General features: G+C 35.0%; 3 protein-coding genes across 4 annotated transcripts; 2 read left to right on the top strand and 1 right to left on the bottom strand.

Annotated features, from left to right (window-relative positions):
• The first annotated feature begins 7883 nt into the window (after positions 1–7883).
• Positions 7884–10092, top strand: LOC135643146 (NAC domain-containing protein 92-like). Of its 2 annotated transcripts, none has more exons than XM_065159781.1 (4): positions 7884–8037; positions 8184–8401; positions 8908–9179; positions 9444–10092. In XM_065159781.1, exons 2-4 carry the CDS (start codon positions 8227–8229, stop codon positions 9945–9947), a joined length of 951 nt encoding a protein of 316 aa, XP_065015853.1. In that variant the 5' UTR covers positions 7884–8037; positions 8184–8226; the 3' UTR covers positions 9948–10092. The 2 variants fall into 2 exon arrangements, with proteins under 2 accessions (XP_065015853.1, XP_065015854.1); XM_065159782.1 differs by having other exon boundaries at positions 7959–8110.
• Positions 10093–10966: 874 nt separating this feature from the next.
• LOC135642435 (eukaryotic initiation factor 4A-9-like) lies at positions 10967–19267 on the bottom strand. Its single transcript, XM_065158583.1, has 5 exons — positions 19113–19267; positions 18387–18456; positions 18174–18280; positions 17657–18087; positions 10967–11795 (listed from the first exon to the last, which is right to left on the bottom strand). Exons 2-5 carry the CDS (start codon positions 18452–18454, stop codon positions 11160–11162), a joined length of 1242 nt encoding a protein of 413 aa, XP_065014655.1. The 5' UTR covers positions 18455–18456; positions 19113–19267; the 3' UTR covers positions 10967–11159.
• Positions 19268–23436: 4169 nt separating this feature from the next.
• LOC103992305 (protein SMALL AUXIN UP-REGULATED RNA 12-like) lies at positions 23437–24529 on the top strand. The gene has a single exon (XM_009411952.3). It carries the CDS (start codon positions 23594–23596, stop codon positions 24041–24043), a length of 450 nt encoding a protein of 149 aa, XP_009410227.2. The 5' UTR covers positions 23437–23593; the 3' UTR covers positions 24044–24529.
• Positions 24530–24743: the final 214 nt, after the last annotated feature.

Below are 24743 nucleotides of genomic sequence, written 5' to 3' on the forward strand. Positions count from 1 at the left end.
GCGGATGCGGATCTCAAAGCAGAAATCACATTTGATAGATCCCAAACATACTGCAGCAGTAAATGCCATACATTTATCTTTTAATTCCTTTAATAATATATCGTAAAATGATCGAACATACAGTTGAAGTCTATAAATATTCTTAAACTTTTGAGATTATCAATCACTTGATTTAAAATATTTATGAGTTTTTTTCTCCATAGTTTAAAATTTTGGGATTATTGATCGATTTATTTAAATTATTTATGATGGTGTCAAAAAATCATGAATTCCACAACAATATCTTTTTATTTCATCCTGTATTTGATTTAAGTATATTTATGCAATACTCATGATTTTGTTTATTGGGTCTAAGACTACACATTAGAGCAAATCATTTTTCTAATCACATAAACCTTTGGGATTGTTGAATATTCAATTAAAATCTTTATTACATTTTTTTATTATTATAATGAATACAATCAGTTTTTTCTCTCATCCCCAAAAGACAATCATGTGTACTATTTGCAGAATTGAAAATAAAATATTAATGAAGAAATCATCCCATCTAAATGTCTAATATCTGTGTCTACTTTGTAAGAATTAAATCATACAAGAATAGCTGAACTGACTTTACTTTGGAATTTAAATCTAGTAAAATCAAATTCTGAGGGTACAATTCATATTGAGGAATTTAATTTGACACCAGTTTAGCCTACAGATCAAAGAAAGATCTGCTCAGTTTTTGTTTTGGTTGATTCAAAAATGCTCAACTAGTCACTGATTTTTCTTATTTTCTTAGTCTCCTTTCCAATGGCTACTATATTCATATAAGTTTATCTTGGCAAAAAAAGTTACTGGATAACATTTTATTTTTAACTTCATTAATACTCTGTATGTATGATTAAGATAGGATATTATATTTAAATTTTTATTATTACTATAGATATAAGTGTAAAAATTAAAATATGCTAATTTACTAAACATAATGATAAGATTGTTTTTGCATATTATTTTTTATACTTGTACATACTTATAAAATATGATCTATAGTGAGTAATCATTCAGTAAACATAATCCTATAACATAGTATATATATAATAAAAAGATAAAATTTTATATTAAAATAATTCAGAATGCTTATATGTAAACATAATAAATTCATAGACTTCTATTACATATAACAGAACATGTACATATATTCTTATACAGCACATCATCATAATATATACGTGCACTCTTACATCATATATAATCATATATATATACTTCTACAATGTATGTTATAATGTATGCATAAACTTATATATTACATGTTATCGTAATATATACGTATAATCTTATTTTGCATACCATAATATATGTGTATACTATCACATTGCACATCATAACATATACAAGCATTAGATATCATATTATATTTGTTTACTTCTACACCACATGTTATAGAAAACACACACACTTTCACTTCATTCGTCATTATATATGTATACATACAATACATTTTTCTTGCAAATCATATATTTTTATACTTATAAAATATATGCATTCACATTTAACTCATGTCTAGCTCATAAGAATTAGATCATTCGAAGTATGTTTTTAAAAATATATTATGAATATAATAATTTATATGATAATTATTTTATATTATTAATTTATAATTATTTGATTGAACTCAAAAATAAAAATATCAATAAAAAAACTATATTCTTAATAATTGAGTATACTAGGGAGTAATACACCTATCAAATTAGGAGTATAGAATCATAAGATGTCTTAATTAAGAATATTATCTCTTTAATTATTAATTTAAAATAATTTATTATGATAATTCATAGAAAAATATATAAAATCTCTCATAAAATAAACTATACTTAACCCAAAATTTATCCAAATTTCATCGTTAATTTTTTAATAATTCACTCTATAATCAAATAAACTAGTTAGTATCAATCAAACTACTATATAATTTTATGAAAAAAATTTATTTCACTATTTTAGCTAACCAAATGACCTTGAATTATCTTTAAAATTTATAAAAATTAGAGATACATAAAACTAAATATATACCAAATTTTAACTTAAAATAGAATCATTTGAATACTAAACTATCCTTCTAATTCAACTACCAACACAAATTCTATTATGCTCAACTAGGTTAAGACTATCTGAATTTATAAACCTTATATTTTAATGCACATAAATGATATTCACTCAACTCCAATCTCATACAATCGTGGTAACATTTTAAAACATACCAAAAAGACAAAGCCTAATCATATATCTAAGTAGGTCAATTTAACTTGAATAGAATCCTTTTTAAAAAATAAAAAATTATAAGTAGGGGAGAGTAATAACTTTATGCACTAATCTAATATCATAAAATATTCATATAAACCAAAAATCAAAGATAAATTCAAAGTTTAGATTACTAGAAGAATTTGATTTTTGTACCTTAATATTTTTTAGAGCTGAAATTTCCTAGCCCCCATGAGTAAAATTAAAAAAATGACTAAAGAAAGAGAAAAAGGATCATGAGTTATCACGTTAGTAAAGAGGATGATACCAAAATAAGATAGATGTACTTAAGAGATTACATTGAGGTCCAAGATTTAATCTCATTTGACATTATGTTAATTTTTTCTTTTTTTTACTAATATAATTATAAAATTATAATAAATTTAATTAAAACTAATTTTGTTTGATAAATGTGACATTTTTTATCTAGACTCGTCCTTTGATCTTACTTAGTACCTCAATATTTTTTATATAACACTTATCTTTGATTTATATTTTTATGTAATTTTTTATTACTCCATCCATACTTAAATAGCTTATTATCCTTCATGTACATAAGGTTTAAAATTTAAACTTTCTTATTTTAATCACGTTCAAACCCATTTGAGATTCACTTAAGTCCGTTACAATTCAATCGCCACATATAATCATTATATACATACTTATTACTATAACTTAGCCTCATATTTAAATCCGCTAGCATACTTAAGCTTGTTATGCCAAAAGATTATGTCTCTTTCATTGTAAAATATACTTAAAATAAGCATTTACTCTTACGTATGCTCACCTAATATTTTATAGAGCACTAAAAATAATATTTTTGAAAAACATTAACTTCAACTTTAAAAGTAAAAAATATGATCATGTAATTTATCATATGTATAAAGTATAGATATCATAAATCATATATATATATATATATATAATTTATGCTTCTATTAGTATGTTAGTTGGAAGAGATGGGAAAAATATTTGTGACTGGAAAATTTCTTTGATGCTTTCTATTGAAGTTCTCTCAAATTGTTTTCAAAACGAAGTCAGTTGACTCGCCACATTGTAGCCGCAAGATTAATGAATCATGCTTCAAATCATGCTTCAAGTTCTCTCAAATTTAATGCTGTTTTCCTACTGAAAACCAATTATTTCTTTAGGATTCATATTGGTTCTTTAATGTAGCAATGCAACGAAAGCAACAAAAACAGTATGACCTTATCCTTACATTATGAACTACTGTAATTATTTCACACCAAGCAGTGACAATTGATCTGAACATAAATGACAATCTATCAGTCTAAGTAGATTGTGACTGCACAGGAAGTTATCTAGAATGAGAGATAAAAAATTGCTGAAGTGTCTCGTAAGTAAATCCACAGATAGGGATAGCTATATGTCACAGTCTTACCTACTCTTCATGACCATTCTAATATGGTTTGGACACAGTTCCCATCTCATTCTCACTTTGTTCTGCCCTCCTCATTTCCCAAGCAGCAATCTAGCTATTGCAAAAAGGTATAGGCTTCTGTAAGAGTAGTAATTCTAAGCAGCTACCTGCAGAAGCCTGTCATGCCTGCATCAGATTCGCCGACATGTTGTAAACTGTGGTTTACACTTTTTTGACACAAAATAATGATAAGATATTATCAATATAGACCATTTAATTTTGTCTTGATGATAGTTCAGGAGTAGGTTCTCTAGAAGATGGCCTCAAAATGACTTGGTCACTGAACAAATCAAAGGTTGACATGGCTCCAACAAGTGGTAGTGTGCACATCCTTCTAACATGCAGATTGATGGGCATGGACACTTTGAAATGGTGTCTTTAGATGCATGCATGATCTTGAACAACTTTGAACAATTACATCACAGATGATCCACCTTGAAATGGGTCGATGAGGAGTAGTTTTCGGGTCAACTTATAATACTTCTCAATTCGACACGACAGTCGGCAAAGATTCATGAAAAATAGTTCTTGATCAATCATTCTACTATTTCTTCTGTCAAGACTTTTCTTCTGATAATGAGGCAAAAGTGACTGAAACTTCCATTTGGTTTCCAAGAGAACTGCTCTCTAGTCTTCGCAGACATTATAGAATACATATTTTTCTCCTCATAAGTCAATTTCTTATTCGGGCTTGGCATTAATGTGCATCAAAGTAATTATTATCAGAAAGATTCACAAATCTATGTTCTGACTACTTCTGATGCTAAACGATTAAGGATTTTGCATAGGTCTAAATTATACAAGCACAAATGATTATGAGACTTGCTTCTGTATCTCTTTTCGTTTTACCATATCATAATGACATCCATTTTCTGAATAACTAAAGTGTAACCAAATGCTTAATCAAGAAGATTCTTAGTAATTAGTCCAACATGAACATGTAGATTGTCATAATTACAACCGGTAATAAAGTGATGCAAATTTAAAACTGTCTGATGCTTTCTCTTGATGTTGATTTCATGCAGACAAACAATATATTGTGTTTAAAACATCTTCACCATTGAAGTAGCACTCAATGGATGAAGATATGTATGAAGTATGATTGAACTTCTAGTGATGAATCTTTGCTGCAATCTAGTTTTCAGATTTGGACATAGGACCAGTTATAACTTGTTTCTTGCATTGTACCACCAATAACTTCCTGAAGTTGAATTAAGGAAAAAAAAAAAACAGAATTAACTTGTTCTTCTTAGAAGATTTGTATGATTCGGTAACGGTATAAAAAATTTCTAGTTTTTGGATGTTAGGTTTAACAAGCTCTTAGTCGAATTAAAGAAGATAATGAAGATGACACCTCGGTGGATTTTATAGTTGAAGTGTTTGACAAGCAAGTATGAAAGAACAATTACTGTTTGTGCTATATAATATGATCAGCCAACAACTGGAATTCATTAGAACATCAGATCACATAAGAAAAGCAAGAGAACATGAGAGTATCTAATATTGTTGACATATTCCACATACAATTAGTGTGAAACCTAAAGTTGAGTCAATCTTTATACATATAAATGCATACATGAATTTTATGTTGAATTATAAGGCATATTGTGTATAATCTGTTTTTATTTATGACAAAAGCACCATAAAAATTTTCTTCTGATCTAACTTTTTAATCTTTTTGATTCTGATATGAGATGAGTAGTCAAAACAACTTTCAGAATTGGTTATCATGGTGTTCATTTCATCCCTAAGCGGCTTAAAGATAAGATGTGGAAAACATGATTGAACTTAATATGAAAATGTGAGACAAATTTAAGAAATGAGAAATGAGGTTGATAGTCTTCCATCAAGTGGCCTTTTCTATGGATGGAATTATGTCTCCAACAAATTATCCAACTTAAAAAGGAACATAAAAACATTAGAATGTTGTCGATTGCTTGATGCAACAAATGCATGAATTTGGACATCACACTGATATATACATCAAGAAACTAGGAGAAAAATTCATGATCAATGATGGTTTGAATGATTGCATGTTCAAGATTACCCTAATATTCACATGCAAAAACCTCTTCCTCACTGAAATATGCAACCTACCTACTCCGGAAAATGATTTTGTTTTTGCCCAGGACTGTGAAACTGATCTAGAGAGATGCACATCAAGCACATCAATCAAGCTTAACATATCATAAAACCCTTTTAGGTATGCAAATGAGAAAGACACAACTATATACATTGAGAGACCACCTACATATCTCAGTAGAATGGCTCGAAAAGGTCATGAAGTACTTGATAAGTAACAGCAGAAAGGGATTTGTGATAGCACTGACATATTGGCAAAGTGTATCAATCACTACATTGCTGCTAAAGCTATCTGAGGAGCAAAATTGTTTTGTCTCATCTCACACACAGATTCAAGACAAAACATCTTACTATGGTACTTATCAACATCTAAGTAACTCATTTCAGAAACCCTAGTACAGTCACATTGATCAAGATTACAAAATCCAGGATGTTGTTACTCTGATGAAACAAGCCAAGGATGTAAACTATGGACAATAGCAATCAGCAATATTGGGAGATGCTCCAACATATCTTAGGCATCACACATACAGATTAACACCTGCAAATGCAACATCAATATGACATAATAACTAGTCACCTTTACCAATAGATTAACATTGTAAATTTAGGATGAACCACACACATGCAAAAAACCAAGCATACTATAGTTTTTTTTGAAGCAATATAAACCTTACTTTTACCTCAAAATAAAAGAAAAAACATAAGGAAAGAAACCTATCTTCTTTTATGCAACAATTCATGTACATAAAGAGAATATATTTGTAGCCTGTCGACAAAAGCACAAAAGCATTCAATTATCAGTGTCTCCTCAGAGAGTATGTCAGACTAATGTACAGCTAAATGCATACTAATAAAAGAACTTGCTCTACCTAACTTAGTTCTTATGGGAATTAACTCCACAAACCCAAACAAAATCTGTAATATTATTGCCTTCAACTATCCATGTCTCGTTGTCCCTCAGAAATAACTATCAATGTCTTATAACGCCACCACAATATCAAATTCCGATTCACGTACAAAGACACAACAAAAGGAACAAAATAGGGACAATTATTGACCACGAAAAAGAACGTTGGATATGATATAATACACCCGATGGCTACCATGAGATCCTAAATTTGAGCGATCCAAAGCAGGATACAGCTGCATCTTCTTCATTCAAAGAGTAGTGGTGTGGTGATGGTGTCTTAGAAAACTGGGAGAGGGTTTGTGCGTGGGGAGACCCCAACCCGGCTCGCATGACCGACTGCTTCCCGGTCAAACGGGTGTCGTGACGTGGGGGTGGGGCCAGGGCTGGCGTGGAGCTGCACGAGGGGCTGGGGGCCAAGGAGCACGTGAGCCCCACCACCACATGGCGTGTTGCTGACCACCTCCGTGGGGAAGGGGTTTTGGTCAGAATCTGACTGTGTCCGGGATACGTGATCTTGTCGGCTTGGTCTTTCGTCTTGGTTTGCCCTACTCCTACTCGGAGGACGGACGCCTCGTTTCCCAACTTTGTCCATCGATCACATCCGCGTATCCTAATGACTGACAACTGCGTCTCATCAACGGTTTCCTTACAAGCTTTCATCAAAGAGGTTGTTGTTCCCGTTTTAGATCTTGTAGCTCCATAAGATGATGTCCATGCAGATTTTATTAGGCAATCTTTTGATCAACCACCTAAGATGGAAGACTGGAATCGACTTGAATCCCTTCTTTCCAGTGATCTTCGAAAGAAAAAACGAAAGTAATCTTCGAGCAAGCACCATGCATGCGCTACGATGGTGTTCGTCGAGCTAACTTGGGCTCGAGTCTATATATCAAGGCATGGAAACAACTGTTAACCCCAACTTCTTTGATTTGCAAGTATAAGAGTGAAGTTTTACTTAGAGATCGATCGAGAGAATGAAGAGTTCCAAGAAATAGAGCGTAGAGTGCTTAATTATCGATGGTCGAGGCATGGATAAAGAAGTAAAATTGCAGAGAGCATGCAAGAGGGGACAATTCGTCACCACCCATAGCTTTTTGTTTGGATGAGCATGCGGTTGGCTCTAATTAATTCATTCAGCAGCTTGTGAGTGAAGACCCTTAGTTGGTAAGAGCTTCACCAACACATTCCACCCCCCACCAAAAGACTTAAATCTTAGCCTTCTCGTCACAGTGTGGAGAAGACGACTCTTTGGCGCTTTTCCTCTGCAGGAGCTGCCGTGCGTTTCTCCTTGACCGGCATCTTCTTCATCTCCCACCTTTAGGTAGTAATTGCTGGTCGTTAAGCGCATAGCTCGTTTCCATCCTCCCTCTTCGTGGCTTCCTTCCCTTCGCTATGTATGTATGGGAGGAAACCATCATCGATCATCTAGCTTGAGTATTAGAAGCATAACATCTTTGTGCTTTCCAGTGTGTTTAAGGGCTGAAGTGCCGTCTGCTGGAGGGAGATAGACATGGAAGGAGGAGCGGTCAAGGAGGAAGAACAGTTGCCTCCCGGCTTTAGGTTCCATCCCACTGATGAAGAGCTAATCACTCACTATCTCACCAACAAGATCACCGAGGCAGATTTCGGTGCAAGAGCCATCGCAGATGTCGATCTCAATAAGTGCGAACCATGGGATCTCCCAGGTAAAATCCAATTCTCAGTGAGTTCTAACATGCGCTCTTTTCTTACCTAAGTAAAAGGATGATCCTATAAGAGGAATGATCATGTGATTAGAATCACAAATAAGCAGATATGCTACAGTATTTCTGATTAGTAACTCATCGTGTCATCATACTCGACCTTCGATTTGACATACTTGGGTATGCTAAAGTTCTACTTTGGGTTCTTTATGTATCAAGATCAAGTGCAACACGTCCAAGCCAAAAATTTGCCCATCTTTCTGCATGAATTGCCTGTAAGAGGATAGTCTCCTCTTTCATCTTGCGATCTGCTGTACATATGTTGGAAAGGGAGGGATGTGCAACCTTTATTTACCCTAACAGGTCAAGGATATCTTATGTTCTTAGAAGTTGATAGCAAGCTAAGAATGAGTAGGTTTCTCTTTTCTTTCTTCCGTCTTCTAGTTATAGCCTTGAGATGCAGTTGATGAGTATAGACACAGCAATTAACCCTCCAAGCCTGTCAACAGGGAAAGCCAAGATGGGAGAGAAGGAATGGTATTTCTTCAGCTTGCGCGACCGGAAATACCCGACCGGAGTCCGAACCAATCGAGCCACCAACGCCGGCTACTGGAAGACAACCGGGAAAGACAAGGAGATCTTCAACAGCGACACGTCGGAGCTGGTGGGGATGAAGAAGACACTGGTCTTCTACAAAGGCAGGGCTCCGAGAGGGGAGAAGACCAACTGGGTCATGCATGAGTACCGCCTTCATTCTAAATCTGCCTTAAGAGGCAACAAGGTAACACTATCAACTATCATATGCATGTTTCGATTAGGGTTTGCCGAATGTTGCGTTGTCTTATTTCCTTGGATGATTCTTACTTCGGATCCTATAAATAACTGTTACTGCAACAAGATGAAGCTTGTTTATGCTGTCATATCAAGCGAACAAGGAAGTCTCATAATAATATCCAAGCCAGAAGTTGCAACAGTTTGATCTTTGTTAGATGCAGCATTTGCATCATGCAACGTGATCACGCATCTGTTGTCCTTCGTGTGACAGGATGAATGGGTCGTGTGCCGTGTCTTCATGAAGAGTTCCGGCGGGAAGAAGTGTGCCACGAACCAGCCGCGGCTCAACCCCTACCACGTCCCCATGATACCTTCTCTGGTCCAGAACGATCCGTTCCACTTCGGCGCGGCTCGTAGCTATCTCTCCAACGCCGAGTTGATGGAGCTCTCGAGGTTCTCCAGAGGCGCCCATGGATTCAACCTGCCAATCCAGCCGCAGTTCAACCTTCCCGGAGGAGCCTTCACTCTTCCCGGTCTGAACCTAAACCTCGGAGCTCCTACGCCGCCGCCACTGCAAACAGCTCTGCGCACGATGACAGTCCCTTTAACGCAGCCGCTGGGGGTGGCTGAGCCGCCTTCCTCGGTGCTGGCCAACGGGGTTATCGGAGCCATGGGTGAAGGGTTTAGCACCGATGTAAACTCCACGATCGCCGGCACGAGATACCACAATGTGGACTCTTGCATGGAGCTCGAAGGTTACTGGCCTGCGTACTGAAGGAGAGGGATGCTGCTGCTGCTGCTGGACTTTAGATTTATTGCATTAGATGTACCCTTTAAGTTTCTTGTAAGCTTTCATGTTCTTCTTCTTCTTCTTCGCTTTTCCAAATGGTAGTTGGAGAAACTCGATGGATTTAGTTTCTTGCCTTAGTGCAACTCCTTACTGTAAGCAAATGGATTTTTACTTGTGTGTGAAGATACACAGGAACGCATAGGCAGACAGTGGACAAGAGTGGGTCAAATTAGAGAGGGAGTAGTGCTGCTGATTTCATGGGAACATGCAGCAAGCTTCCTTGAATTAGATGTCAAGTGAACCCTAGCTAACAGTACATTAGGGTAACATGCTTGTAGTTAGTACTGCTGATATTGCAGTTTCAGTCTTTCCTTTCTTCTTCCTTTTAATTATTCTGGTGCAGGAAAAGGAGAGTAGGCGCCACATAAAATATTAGTAATATGATACAATGAGTACATGAAGAAAGACAGGGAAAGAAATGAAAAAGGAAGAAATCCAGGAGAGATCACAGAGTTTGCCTTCAACATCAACATGCTGTGATGCAGAATAGTGGCATAGGAAACCCATGTGGCAGAATAGATAGCTGTATAGGTAGTGAAGACAATACTGAATTGATCAGTATTAATCTACCTCCTAATGAGAGTAATATTTTTCTTTTGTTGGGTAATCCAACAAAAGAATTGTAATTTCTAGCAGGGAGAGTGGTTAAATAGTTCCAAGAACAGAATTGTATGTATCAAATGACTGTTTTTTAACCTATTTTACTTAGCATTTAGTATTTATTGATTTTTGTAGTAGTAGTAGTGAATATGCTTACATATTTGAGGATACGGGAGTGCAGATCCAATCAGGGACAATGAAATCCAAAATTAAATAGCTGAAACATTTGGGCATATCAAGAGGTTGGATCATGTTAGAACATTTGACTACATTAACGAAAAATAAAGCTTTGACCCTAATTTAGCATGATTAGGGGTCTACATAATCTGTAAACGTTCAGGAAATCCACAAAGAAGATTAAGGATTAACCAAATGCCAAACAAGAGAAGCAGCTTCAGAACTTTGTAAGAAAATAAATTGTTTAAACTTACTATGAAAGAAAATGGTCCAAAACTTACCACCAAAAATAGATGGTTTGACAATTACTTGGAAAGAAAAAGGCAAAGTTAGATATCAAGTTAGGAGAGAAGGCGCTCTTTAGATAATATCAGCAACATTGGAAGGCAGCTCATTTATCACCACATTGTAGAACCTCTGGATATCAAGTAACATTCTGTCGTCATCACGAGTGACAAAGTTTATTGCAGTACCCTTCCTTCCAAACCGTCCACTTCGTCCGATTCGATGGAGATAGTTCTCTGGTTGGGTTGGTAAATCATAGTTTACCACGAGTGAGACTTGCTGGACATCGATACCACGAGCAAGAAGATCGGTGGTGATGAGAACACGAGAGGATCCAGAACGGAATTCACGCATTATAATGTCCCTAGTGTTCTGATCCATGTCACCATGAGTTGATGAGACCGTGTGATCCCTGCTTCTCATCTTGTCAGTGAGCCAATCTACCTTGCGTCGGGTATTAACAAAGATAACACTTTGTGTGATGCCCATTGTTTCATAGATGTCACAAAGAGTATCAAGCTTCCACTCTTCCTTGTCGACGTTGACGTAGAACTGCATAATACCCTCTAGGGTAAGTTCATCTCTCTTCACAAGGATTCTAACTGGTTTGTTCATGAATTTTCTGGTTATCTCAAGGGCTTCAGGTGGCATGGTGGCAGAGAAGATGCCAACTTGAATTTTCTGAGGAAGTAGCTGGAAGATGTCGTAAATCTGAAATAATACAACAATTGTCAAATTTATAGGCAAAAGTTACTTCAGACTCACGAGACTTAATTGGATGAAAGGGAGACAAAAAGTTACAGGTGAACAAGCTAGAAAAGTGCATTTTAAGGCACATACTCGAGATCCACAGGCACAAGCAATATGTGGGCCATAGTTATTAGATTTTTAGCATCTTCACAACATTACCCAACAGTTCTTAGCAATGAAAAACAAGAAGCAAAGCACAATCAAATTGAAAACTCCAAGGAAATTGTATATTTTGCATGGACAGAGTAAAAAAAGTCATTGTGATATAAGCAATCCCAAACTTTGTATCACATCAAAGAGCTAAGTAGACAGATAGTAGCATGCAACAGGAAAAAAAATTAATTCTCACATTAAAAGTCAAAGTAGATGATGAATACTGATTGTGGTAACAGAAGATTTGTATACTATAGCTCATTATGGGTCTTCTTTTTCCTACTGGTAGTACAAACAACTGGATCAGAATAGAGACAGGTTTTGAACTCATTTCATTGTAGCATGAATCAGGAACAAACAGTAACTAGATAATTCTACTTGTAACCTCACCATTGACATGAAAAAATCGTAATCCATTTTATCATATTGCAAATATCAAGTATATACGAGAGGATTAAGGCAAGATATCTATGCCATGTAAACAACATCAGTCTGAATTCTCAAAAAATTAAAAATTCTGGTTTAGCCATTTCACAGACACTCTGTCGGCCTTTTTTTTCTTTTGTCAGACATATGTTCAAAATAATGTGTATCAAGTAATGCTGGAAGTTTAAGAATCATTGTTCCAGACAGTTGTATTCTCAAATTTTAGCCTACAGGATGAAAATAATTTTATGTTGGAATCATACTGCCAAATCCAAAATTCTTGCTGTTAATTTTATTTCTAGTTAAAAGATTGTTGTTTCTAGGATTCTAAAGATGAGAACATGTAGCAAGATTCAATAACACAATGGACATCATTCGAGAAGTTGATGGCTTAGTAGGAAAATAAAATTTCAAGGCAATAATAGAAAATATCAGGCAAAAGGGGGAAGATGGATAATTGGAAGACTGGGGGAAGATGTACAATGACACAGTCTTATAATTACATCAGAGAAGGAGCTGCAATCTTATAATTGGAAGATTGGGGGAAGATGTACAATGATGCCCAAAGGCAAAATGGAGTAATTGATTCATACCACTAAATAAACAATAGCTGAAAAGAAATGATAATCTAAAAGTTACAGAATATCAGACAAAAGGGGTCAGCTTTGCAGAAAAGCAAAAAACAAACACAAACAGCTTCAAGGCAATAAGAGTTAGTAAATTTGATATAAGCATACCAAAATATATAACTGATCCAAAAACAATTAGATTCTCTGTTAAGTTAATCAGAAGTTTAAGCTGATAAATTTGATGCTTCCCAAAATGAAGCACAAAATATCAAGATGGAAACTTTTGATTTTGAGTTGTCAAGTTATAATTTATTGCAAACAAGACACCACAAAATTATAGGGCAGAAACTAGTATAAGATATGTTTAGGTTGGTCAACAGATAATTCTACTTGTAACCTCACCATTGACATGAAAAAATCGTAATCCATTTTATCATATTGCAAATATCAAGTATATACGAGAGGATTAAGGCAAGATATCTATGCCATGTAAACAACATCAGTCTGAATTCTCAAAAAATTAAAAATTCTGGTTTAGCCATTTCACAGACACTCTGTCGGCCTTTTTTTTCTTTTGTCAGACATATGTTCAAAATAATGTGTATCAAGTAATGCTGGAAGTTTAAGAATCATTGTTCCAGACAGTTGTATTCTCAAATTTTAGCCTACAGGATGAAAATAATTTTATGTTGGAATCATACTGCCAAATCCAAAATTCTTGCTGTTAATTTTATTTCTAGTTAAAAGATTGTTGTTTCTAGGATTCTAAAGATTAGCAAGATTCAATAACACAATGGACATCATTCGAGAAGTTGATGGCTTAGTAGGAAAATAAAATTTCAAGGCAATAATAGAAAATATCAGGCAAAAGGGGGAAGATGGATAATTGGAAGACTGGGGGAAGATGTACAATGACACAGTCTTATAATTACATCAGAGAAGGAGCTGCAATCTTATAATTGGAAGATTGGGGGAAGATGTACAATGATGCCCAAAGGCAAAATGGAGTAATTGATTCATACCACTAAATAAACAATAGCTGAAAAGAAATGATAATCTAAAAGTTACAGAATATCAGACAAAAGGGGTCAGCTTTGCAGAAAAGCAAAAAACAAACACAAACAGCTTCAAGGCAATAAGAGTTAGTAAATTTGATATAAGCATACCAAAATATATAACTGATCCAAAAACAATTAGATTCTCTGTTAAGTTAATCAGAAGTTTAAGCTGATAAATTTGATGCTTCCCAAAATGAAGCACAAAATATCAAGATGGAAACTTTTGATTTTGAGTTGTCAAGTTATAATTTATTGCAAACAAGACACCACAAAATTATAGGGCAGAAACTAGTATAAGATATGTTTAGGTTGGTCAACAGATAATTCTACTTGTAACCTCACCATTGACATGAAAAAATCGTAATCCATTTTATCATATTGCAAATATCAAGTATATACGAGAGGATTAAGGCAAGATATCTATGCCATGTAAACAACATCAGTCTGAATTCTCAAAAAATTAAAAATTCTGGTTTAGCCATTTCACAGACACTCTGTCGGCCTTTTTTTTCTTTTGTCAGACATATGTTCAAAATAATGTGTATCAAGTAATGCTGGAAGTTTAAGAATCATTGTTCCAGACAGTTGTATTCTCAAATTTTAGCCTACAGGATGAAAATAATTTTATGTTGGAATCATACTGCCAAATCCAAAATTCTTGCTGTTAATTTTATTTCTAGTTAAAAGATTGTTGTTTCTAGGATTCTAAAGATTAGCAAGATTCAATAACACAATGGACATCATTCGAGAAGTTGATGGCTTAGTAGGAAAATAAAATTTCAAGGCAATAATAGAAAATATCAGGCAAAAGGGGGAAGATGGATAATTGGAAGACTGGGGGAAGATGTACAATGACACAGTCTTATAATTACATCAGAGAAGGAGCTGCAATCTTATAATTGGAAGATTGGGGGAAGATGTACAATGATGCCCAAAGGCAAAATGGAGTAATTGATTCATACCACTAAATAAACAATAGCTGAAAAGAAATGATAATCTAAAAGTTACAGAATATCAGACAAAAGGGGTCAGCTTTGCAGAAAAGCAAAAAACAAACACAAACAGCTTCAAGGCAATAAGAGTTAGTAAATTTGATATAAGCATACCAAAATATATAACTGATCCAAAAACAATTAGATTCTCTGTTAAGTTAATCAGAAGTTTAAGCTGATAAATTTGATGCTTCCCAAAATGAAGCACAAAATATCAAGATGGAAACTTTTGATTTTGAGTTGTCAAGTTATAATTTATTGCAAACAAGACACCACAAAATTATAGGGCAGAAACTAGTATAAGATATGTTTAGGTTGGTCAACAGATAATTCTACTTGTAACCTCACCATTGACATGGAAAAATCGTAATCCATTTTATCATATTGCAAATATCAAGTATATACGAGAGGATTAAGGCAAGATATCTATGCCATGTAAACAACATCAGTCTGAATTCTCAAAAAATTAAAAATTCTGGTTTAGCCATTTCACAGACACTCTGTCGGCCTTTTTTTTCTTTTGTCAGACATATGTTCAAAATAATGTGTATCAAGTAATGCTGGAAGTTTAAGAATCATTGTTCCAGACAGTTGTATTCTCAAATTTTAGCCTACAGGATGAAAATAATTTTATGTTGGAATCATACTGCCAAATCCAAAATTCTTGCTGTTAATTTTATTTCTAGTTAAAAGATTGTTGTTTCTAGGATTCTAAAGATGAGAACATGTAGCAAGATTCAATAACACAATGGACATCATTCGAGAAGTTGATGGCTTAGTAGGAAAATAAAATTTCAAGGCAATAATAGAAAATATCAGGCAAAAGGGGGAAGATGGATAATTGGAAGACTGGGGGAAGATGTACAATGACACAGTCTTATAATTACATCAGAGAAGGAGCTGCAATCTTATAATTGGAAGATTGGGGGAAGATGTACAATGATGCCCAAAGGCAAAATGGAGTAATTGATTCATACCACTAAATAAACAATAGCTGAAAAGAAATGATAATCTAAAAGTTACAGAATATCAGACAAAAGGGGTCAGCTTTGCAGAAAAGCAAAAAACAAACACAAACAGCTTCAAGGCAATAAGAGTTAGTAAATTTGATATAAGCATACCAAAATATATAACTGATCCAAAAACAATTAGATTCTCTGTTAAGTTAATCAGAAGTTTAAGCTGATAAATTTGATGCTTCCCAAAATGAAGCACAAAATATCAAGATGGAAACTTTTGATTTTGAGTTGTCAAGTTATAATTTATTGCAAACAAGACACCACAAAATTATAGGGCAGAAACTAGTATAAGATATGTTTAGGTTGGTCAACAGATAATTCTACTTGTAACCTCACCATTGACATGAAAAAATCGTAATCCATTTTATCATATTGCAAATATCAAGTATATACGAGAGGATTAAGGCAAGATATCTATGCCATGTAAACAACATCAGTCTGAATTCTCAAAAAATTAAAAATTCTGGTTTAGCCATTTCACAGACACTCTGTCGGCCTTTTTTTTCTTTTGTCAGACATATGTTCAAAATAATGTGTATCAAGTAATGCTGGAAGTTTAAGAATCATTGTTCCAGACAGTTGTATTCTCAAATTTTAGCCTACAGGATGAAAATAATTTTATGTTGGAATCATACTGCCAAATCCAAAATTCTTGCTGTTAATTTTATTTCTAGTTAAAAGATTGTTGTTTCTAGGATTCTAAAGATGAGAACATGTAGCAAGATTCAATAACACAATGGACATCATTCGAGAAGTTGATGGCTTAGTAGGAAAATAAAATTTCAAGGCAATAATAGAAAATATCAGACAAAAGGGGGAAGATGGATAATTGGAAGACTGGGGGAAGATGTACAATGACACAATCTTATAATTACATCAGAGAAGGAGCTGCAATCTTATAATTGGAAGATTGGGGGAAGATGTACAATGATGCCCAAAGGCAAAATGGAGTAATTGATTCATACCACTAAATAAACAATAGCTGAAAAGAAATGATAATCTAAAAGTTACAGAATATCAGACAAAAGGGGTCAGCTTTGCAGAAAAGCAAAAAACAAACACAAACAGCTTCAAGGCAATAAGAGTTAGTAAATTTGATATAAGCATACCAAAATATATAACTGATCCAAAAACAATTAGATTCTCTGTTAAGTTAATCAGAAGTTTAAGCTGATAAATTTGATGCTTCCCAAAATGAAGCACAAAATATCAAGATGGAAACTTTTGATTTTGAGTTGTCAAGTAATAATTTATTGCAAACAAGACACCACAAAATTATAGGGCAGAAACTAGTATAAGATATGTTTAGGTTGGTCAACAGATAAATAGTTGGATTTGTAGCAGGAAGTCACTGACAGTGCTCAGTCCAACCCATGTGATCCTGAAGCGCATTAATATAAAACGTAGTGATCCTGAGTAAGAACTCTAATCATAAATGAAACATGCAATTTCAAGTTTATGAAAAACACATTCATGCTTGCAATCATAATATATATAATATCACCAGAAAAATTTATGATACAATAATAAAAAAGATCAAGATTTGCTTCATAACAAATATAATCAAGTTGTTAAATCAACATGGGCAATGATCACGGAGGATACCTGGTCCTTGAAACCACGTGAGAGCATTTCATCCGCCTCATCCAACACAAACATTTTGATGTAGTCAGGTAGAAGGGACTGCCTCCTCAACATATCAAACACACGACCTGGAGTACCAACCACGACATGGACGCCACTCGAAAGAATTCGTTGATCCTCACGGACACTAGTTCCCCCAACACATGCATGAACCTTAACACCTAGATAGTCACCGAGTGCCCGCATAACCTTCTCGATTTGTTGTGCTAGTTCTCTAGTAGGACCAAGAACCAAAGCCTGGCATTTAACCAAACCATAATCAAGCTGCTGCAGGACTCCAGAACAAAAAGTTGCAGTTTTTCCTGTTCCTGACTGTGCTTGCTGAATCACATCTAATCCCTTACAGAAAGGAACTATTCCTCTTTGCTGAATTGCAGAGGGTTTCTCAAAACCTATAAAGAACAATGTTCAAAGTCTGACCCCAAACAATAATTATAACATAACTGAGTAACTAGAAAATGTTGTCATAGTTACTTACCATATGCATAGATGCCTCTGAGAAGATTTTCCTGGAGCCCCATTTCATCGAAACTTTCATGAACCCCATCATACGAGGTAAAGAAATCTTGTCCGTCCGCATTAAGCCTGTATTAGCCATATGAAAGCAAACAACAAAATGTACAATGATCACTTATGGGAAAAACTATAAAATACAGAAAAATAGCAAGAGAGAAGGGTAAAGGTGGCGTACAGATCATTCATTTTAGCATCATATTGATGAGCATCAAATTGTGATCCTTCCGGTGCAAGTCCAGCCATATCTGCAAAAAAGGGAACAAAAATATAGCACAAACTCGTGACCAAAGTGGAGATTAGACTATCACACTATTCATAAATTAATGAAAGAAACTACCAAGTTGGCTGTATCTAATAACATATAAGACACCAAAAAGAAATAAGAATGAAACGGAACACAATAATGAAAAGACAGATCCATGTATTGACTTTTTCATTAGGGTTACTTGTCGCTTGGACAAATACGGGAATATTATGGATGAAAGGCAAAGAAGTACCAAAGTTCATATAACAAAAAGTAGTAGAATAAAGAACCCAAAAAAATCGTATGGATAAGGGTGACAAACTATGAATAAATCCCAAAGGTCATGGAGGGAAAGACTAATCTCACAAATTAGACTGTAAGGAAAAATTCAAGACTTTGACTTCAAAACAAAGAATTTGGGTTATGACAACCAAAACTAAGAACAAAACAAATCCCAAAAAAAATCAAGAAAACAGTATTGTTGCAGTTTCACCTGTCACTTGAGAATATAAAAGCAATATATAACACATTTCACCTAAATCAACAACTAAATCCAAAAAGATCAGGAAAGACAACGCGATGTCGGGAAGTGAAATACGATTCAAATGGAACAGTACAAGACAGACATCAACAAACACGTTGAAAGATCGAATTCACCTGCTCGCAGGATGGAGAAAGCGACGAGAACGAAACGGGGCCTCGGTAGATGAACCCGAGATTGAGCTCGGATTCACCGGCGACAGCCCACTCGCTACTCTCGCTTTATGCGCGAGTGGTAATCTCCATATCGAAAAAGGAGACGAATCGGCGGGTTTTTTTAGGGTATTCCTTCGGACCAAGAGCAATCCGGCCGGATTAATTCGGCTCAGTCGGGCCCAAAATGGGCGGGCCGTATCGAATTCGGCTTGACCGAGTCGAATCGGCCTGTTCGAGATTGCCAAGGGTTTCTTTGGAACCAAGAGCGATCGGCCCGGCCGAACCGGAGTCCGGTTTTTTCCGGCCTATGTGATATGTGTAATTTAAAGGCCTTGTTTTATTGTAGGAAAATTCTTCTTCTTTTACATTAGAGGAAATATTACTAACAAAGAGTTTAAAGATGTGTTCATGATACAATCATTACAAGTTGATTACCACTTTGTGTTCTTATTAGTGAAGTTGTTCCAAAATAATTGATAGAAATGACAAAAACTCTTGATTTTATTTATTAGTATTTCTTAATTTTACATGTCCTCTTTTTAATGCTCTAACAACAAAGGATTAAAATTAAAATGTGAGAATACTCTTTTATAAGATTACCAATGTTTTTGACACTCAATTCCACAAAAAGGTGGAGAACCTAATTAAAATAAATAAATTATTTTGTATTAGGGTGTTTAAGTTAATAATACATATTAATTATCAAGTCACTCTAATAATACTTTGCAAAATGTTAGATATATATTAAGTGTTGAAACATACTCATTGTTAGAGTATGCATGATTAGTGATATTTAAATTTAGAATAAAATATTTTAAATGATTGCACAGCCAAAAAGGTAACAAGTTTTTTTAGAGTCAATTCTTATTTGTATTTAGGTGTATTTCACATGAACAATTACTACGTATACATTAATATTTCTTGAAAGAACTCATTACTCAAAGCTCCATAAATTGTGATTGATCTGAGCATGACACTGCCTGCGAATCATCAATTTTTTTTATGCTGTATTTTGATATTTATTTTTTGCTTAACTAAAACTAAATCATATATATATGTATATGTATATGTATATGTATATGTATATATGTATATATGTATATATATGTATATGTATAAGGGGTGAAAAAAAAGAAAAGAAAACCTTCGAATCCATTCACAGTTATTTCACCCAACTTTGCTGCCTATTTTTAGGGTTGCCAAAGTTTCCACGAATGGCAATTAAGAGCCAACTTCAAATAATTTAATGAAAGAACAACAAATAGATGGCATGCAATAATTGTTGGAAAGTCAAGCATGGTTTAATACTTACCTCTCGCATTCCGTGCGATTAGCCCTTTTGCAACACAAATATGTCAAATTTTATGCACATTCAATGCTCTAATTTGTTATGTTTTCTTTTAGGCATTTGCTTTATGGTTGCCAAAAGTCTTGTCGAAGAGTGTATCACAACTAGTCATATTTGCACATTGCAAATGCTAATGTTTTTCCTAAATTATTGGGTGCCCATTCACTAGCTAGTAGGATTATATAATTCAACCTTTTTGTCTTGATTTAATTACCTTGTATGGTGACATAATATAGCCATATATTCCAGATTATTTGCCACAAATCTACTTGAATGTTATGATTTTATATTCTTAATATTTTTTCTCTTGGGTTTTAAACTAACTCGAATATATAAATGTGTATTTTCAATATAGGATGTTGATAAGATCTTAACATAAAATTTGAACTCCCTATTAGGTTTTTTTATCATTATTATTTTATCTAAGAACTTAAGTCATTTTATGAAACATGATTTATGATTTTAAGATCTTAGGAGTCAATGATGATTGATCTAGTAACGTTCATACAAGTATAAACATATATATTTTTTTCTCATAATTCAGAATTAAAATAGGAGTATTCAAATTATTTTGAATAATTTATATTAAAAAAAACTTTTCAGGCTTTTAATGGGAGCCTCCCGATAGAACAAGAATATTTTTGTGTTTATAATATGATATAAGTATTTTTTATACTATTATCATCCTTAATATCTCTTGTCATGCTCATCTTTCTCTTTTATCGTGTCTTTCTTTTTTCGTCTTCCTTGATATTTGCTCTTTTCATCTTACCTCAATCTCAAACAAGCTAATTTGATATATTTGTTATGAATATAAAAGAAATCCCTCCAATCACCAACATATAAAAAATATATAGCAAAATTCTAAGATGAATTTAGCATTATTTCTTAACGAGGTAACAAGTGATCAATTGTATTTTATCTTAAAAAATCCATTAAAGGATAAGAGTAAACTTTTTTTTCTTCAGATTTTTAAATATAAGATAATTCAAATGAGAAAACTAAAATGTAATATAATATATGTAAACATATTAAAAAAAGATACACTATCACATTTTTGGAGCACAACTATTCATTTGTTATAACTTTTGTTAAAAGTTAGAATTGAAAATTTGTATTATAAAAAAAATTTAAAATGAAAAATCCCAATAGTTAGTGTATTATTTATTATATGTTCGATGGATCGTCGATTGAGACAATATAAGAATACGAAGGAGGAATTAATCCTATATCTTAAAACTATAATTAGGAGATGGGATATGATCGAAATTTATATTTTAACACCTCCCTCATCATCTATATGTGAGGATATCTTAATCTAACTTATGGATATTAATTAAAATTTTATTTTTATATGAGTGTAGTCTATAAAAAGATTTGAATTGTTCTGATATCACATTAATTTTTTATAAATGTCGAGCATCATATAATATCTTAATTTATATTCATAATATTTTTAGATATTTAAAATGAAAAAGATATCCTCAGGTAAATTTTCCTGATAATACATCCTAACGTTTTTCTTCTCTTCCTCGGATCACAATGGCGCCAACATTGGCCAACACCTCAATGATTTCATGTGGTAGCTCGCAGCATTCACGCCCTGAATTCAAAGGCAGTGGAACGCAGCAGGTACAGACAAGCGGATGCCTCGGACGACTCATACTTTGACCGAGACGCCATCAAGTGTGCGTGTGTCGAACGCTGTGTTGTGTCGGCCTCAAATGGCATTAGTATTCTAAAGGTGCTGCAGTTGATCGAGTCATAAAAGAAACAAGAAGGAAGAAGAAAGAGTGCCAACCACGAACTCTTCCTTCTCAGCTGCTGCTGCTGCAGTGTTATGTTTTGATCAGCTCCTTCCCCGCTTCGGTATTAAGCATTCACTGTTCAGATGTAGCATGCACAGTGATTTATTGTTTCAGTTGCCAGTAGAGTCGGATCAACTCATGCCTCTGACGACATGATCTTTCTTGTTCGTTCGTCTCTGCTGTATGACTACAGCACCTTTGTTTGTTTTTGATTCAGAAGTCAAGTCTGTTTGGCCACTGCTCTCAGGAGCAGCGACAGGTCTATTGACTCCAAGCAGTCGGCAGTACCGGGGTTGGAAATGAATGCCTCTGCGTAAAAATGAGAACACGGAGACATCCATGCTTTGATGACTGACTACTTGCAGGAGTTGGTGCAAGCTGGTCACACGGAGAAGAGTGGTTCCATTGCCATTGATGGTCGGAAGAACTCATGCTGCGTTTTCTGTCTGCAAATTTCTAGAAACCTTTTGTCTTTGAAGAATAAGATATTATTTTGCGAGGATATGTAATCTATAATTGAAGAGTTAGGATTTGTCTTCATCACAAACCTTTTACATTAAATTCGGTGTTTTGATTGGTGTTGGATATTATTTTCTGTTGGTGTTAACAATTACGATATTTATATTTATATTTATATTTAGATATTGAACAACTAAGCCAACATAAAAATGAGAAAAATAATTATTTTCTTAATATACAGAACGCTTTTTATACCAATCTAAAGAAAAAATAGTACTAGTCAATTAGTGATTAATTTTAGAGCTTAGTATAATATGTATTTATTAGAACACTGCTATTTCTAAATGGGATGATCGCCTTAACGGCCGACACAAAACGTAGTATGTCGGTCGTTCCTTGATAATTCACTTATCGGATTCGAGTTCAATCCGTTAACACGGATCCAAATCCTAAAAGTTACTTCCGTTGGGTCGTCGGGTGCGGGTCGAGTACGTACTGTTCTCAGTGACATTTCGGGTTTGGATCCTACGAAATGGACTAAATTACCGCTGTGGCGGACCCTGACAAATTTCAGGGTGAATCAGTCCGTCTGCGAGATGCATGGCGACCGGGAAGATCCTTCTTTAATTCCCTTCACAGCCTTCAAACACCTGTTCTATGGCATAGAAAACCCACCTTTTTCTTCCGCTATAAAGTCTCCCGGAATTCCTCAGGGTTTCCTTCATCTCCATCATCCAAGCTCTCTCTCTCTCTCTCTCTCTCATTCTCATGCCAAAGTAAGCAGAACACCGCTATTTCTTGTTGTATGTAGTGAAGGAAGAACGAGAATGTGCACGGCCAACAAGAAACTGGGGAGGATACGGCAGATCGTGCAGCTGAAGCAGGTGATGCGCCGGTGGCGGGCCATCAGCTTTGGCCGGTGGTCGTGGGGAAGGACCGGCGTCCGGGCAGGGTCCGTGGCGGTGTATGTCGGACCGGAGCGGCGGCGGTTCGTGGTGCCGGCCCGGTTCTTGAATCTGCCGGTCTTCGCAGCGCTGCTGGATAGGGCGGAGGAGGAGTACGGGTTCCAGCCGGCTGGCGGCCTGGCCATCCCCTGCGACCCGGTCTTCTTTCGCTGGGTGTTGGACGCGCTCGGCCGGGACCAGGGCCGGTTCGGGTCGCTCGGCCTCGACGCCCTCCTTGCCCTCTTCGCCCGCCACGGCGACGCCTCCGCCGCCTGCAGAGAAGCCGCCTCCTACAATGCCTTCTCTCCGTTGCTCCCCAAGACTAGAGCTTGAGTCTTGCTTTCGGTCTTCTTTTCCTTGTACAGGGGAAATGTTATGAGAGGAAAGAAAAAGGAAGGGAGGAGTGTAGATCCATCCATGAGATCCTAAACATCGGGGTTGAATTGAGATGTGAGCGTTTAAGTAAACCTCCTCCTCTTCCTCTTGTCTCTTCACTTCTAATTTTTAGGGTTCTGAGGGTTTTCGAGGTTTCAGATGATGATGTTGACGATGAAGCATGATGTCAGTTGAATTCAAGGAAAAAAACACTTGAATTTTTGACTGCTGATTTATGCTCTCTCAAGTGTTTGAGTGGCCACCTTCTTCCCGACGGTCAATGCTATGAAGATTGTGTTTGAATGGTTACCTTCTTCTTGCTGTGTAATTTTAGGAACACAAGATTTGCTTTCTTCTTCTGTTACTGTTCATTTCTCATCACAAGTTGCACATCAAATATGTCTTACATAATTGTGGAAGATGTCAACAACATTTGGTGCATAATCTGATTGCAAATAATTGTGTTTCTTTAGTTATGGATCAACTTGTCACTCTTTCCTACTTTTGTTTCATCTCTTGTGTTTTCTTGTCAATGCTCATTATTCTTCTCACAGAATTGTGGAATATGATTACAGCACATAATTGTGTTTCCTTAGTACTGGATCACTACTTTATTCACTTTCATTTTTTGTCCTAGGATTACAGTGTGCAAAGATTC

This window comes from Musa acuminata, chromosome BXJ3-7 (assembly GCF_036884655.1).
Source record: "Musa acuminata AAA Group cultivar baxijiao chromosome BXJ3-7, Cavendish_Baxijiao_AAA, whole genome shotgun sequence".
Taxonomy (NCBI): domain Eukaryota; kingdom Viridiplantae; phylum Streptophyta; class Magnoliopsida; order Zingiberales; family Musaceae; genus Musa; species Musa acuminata.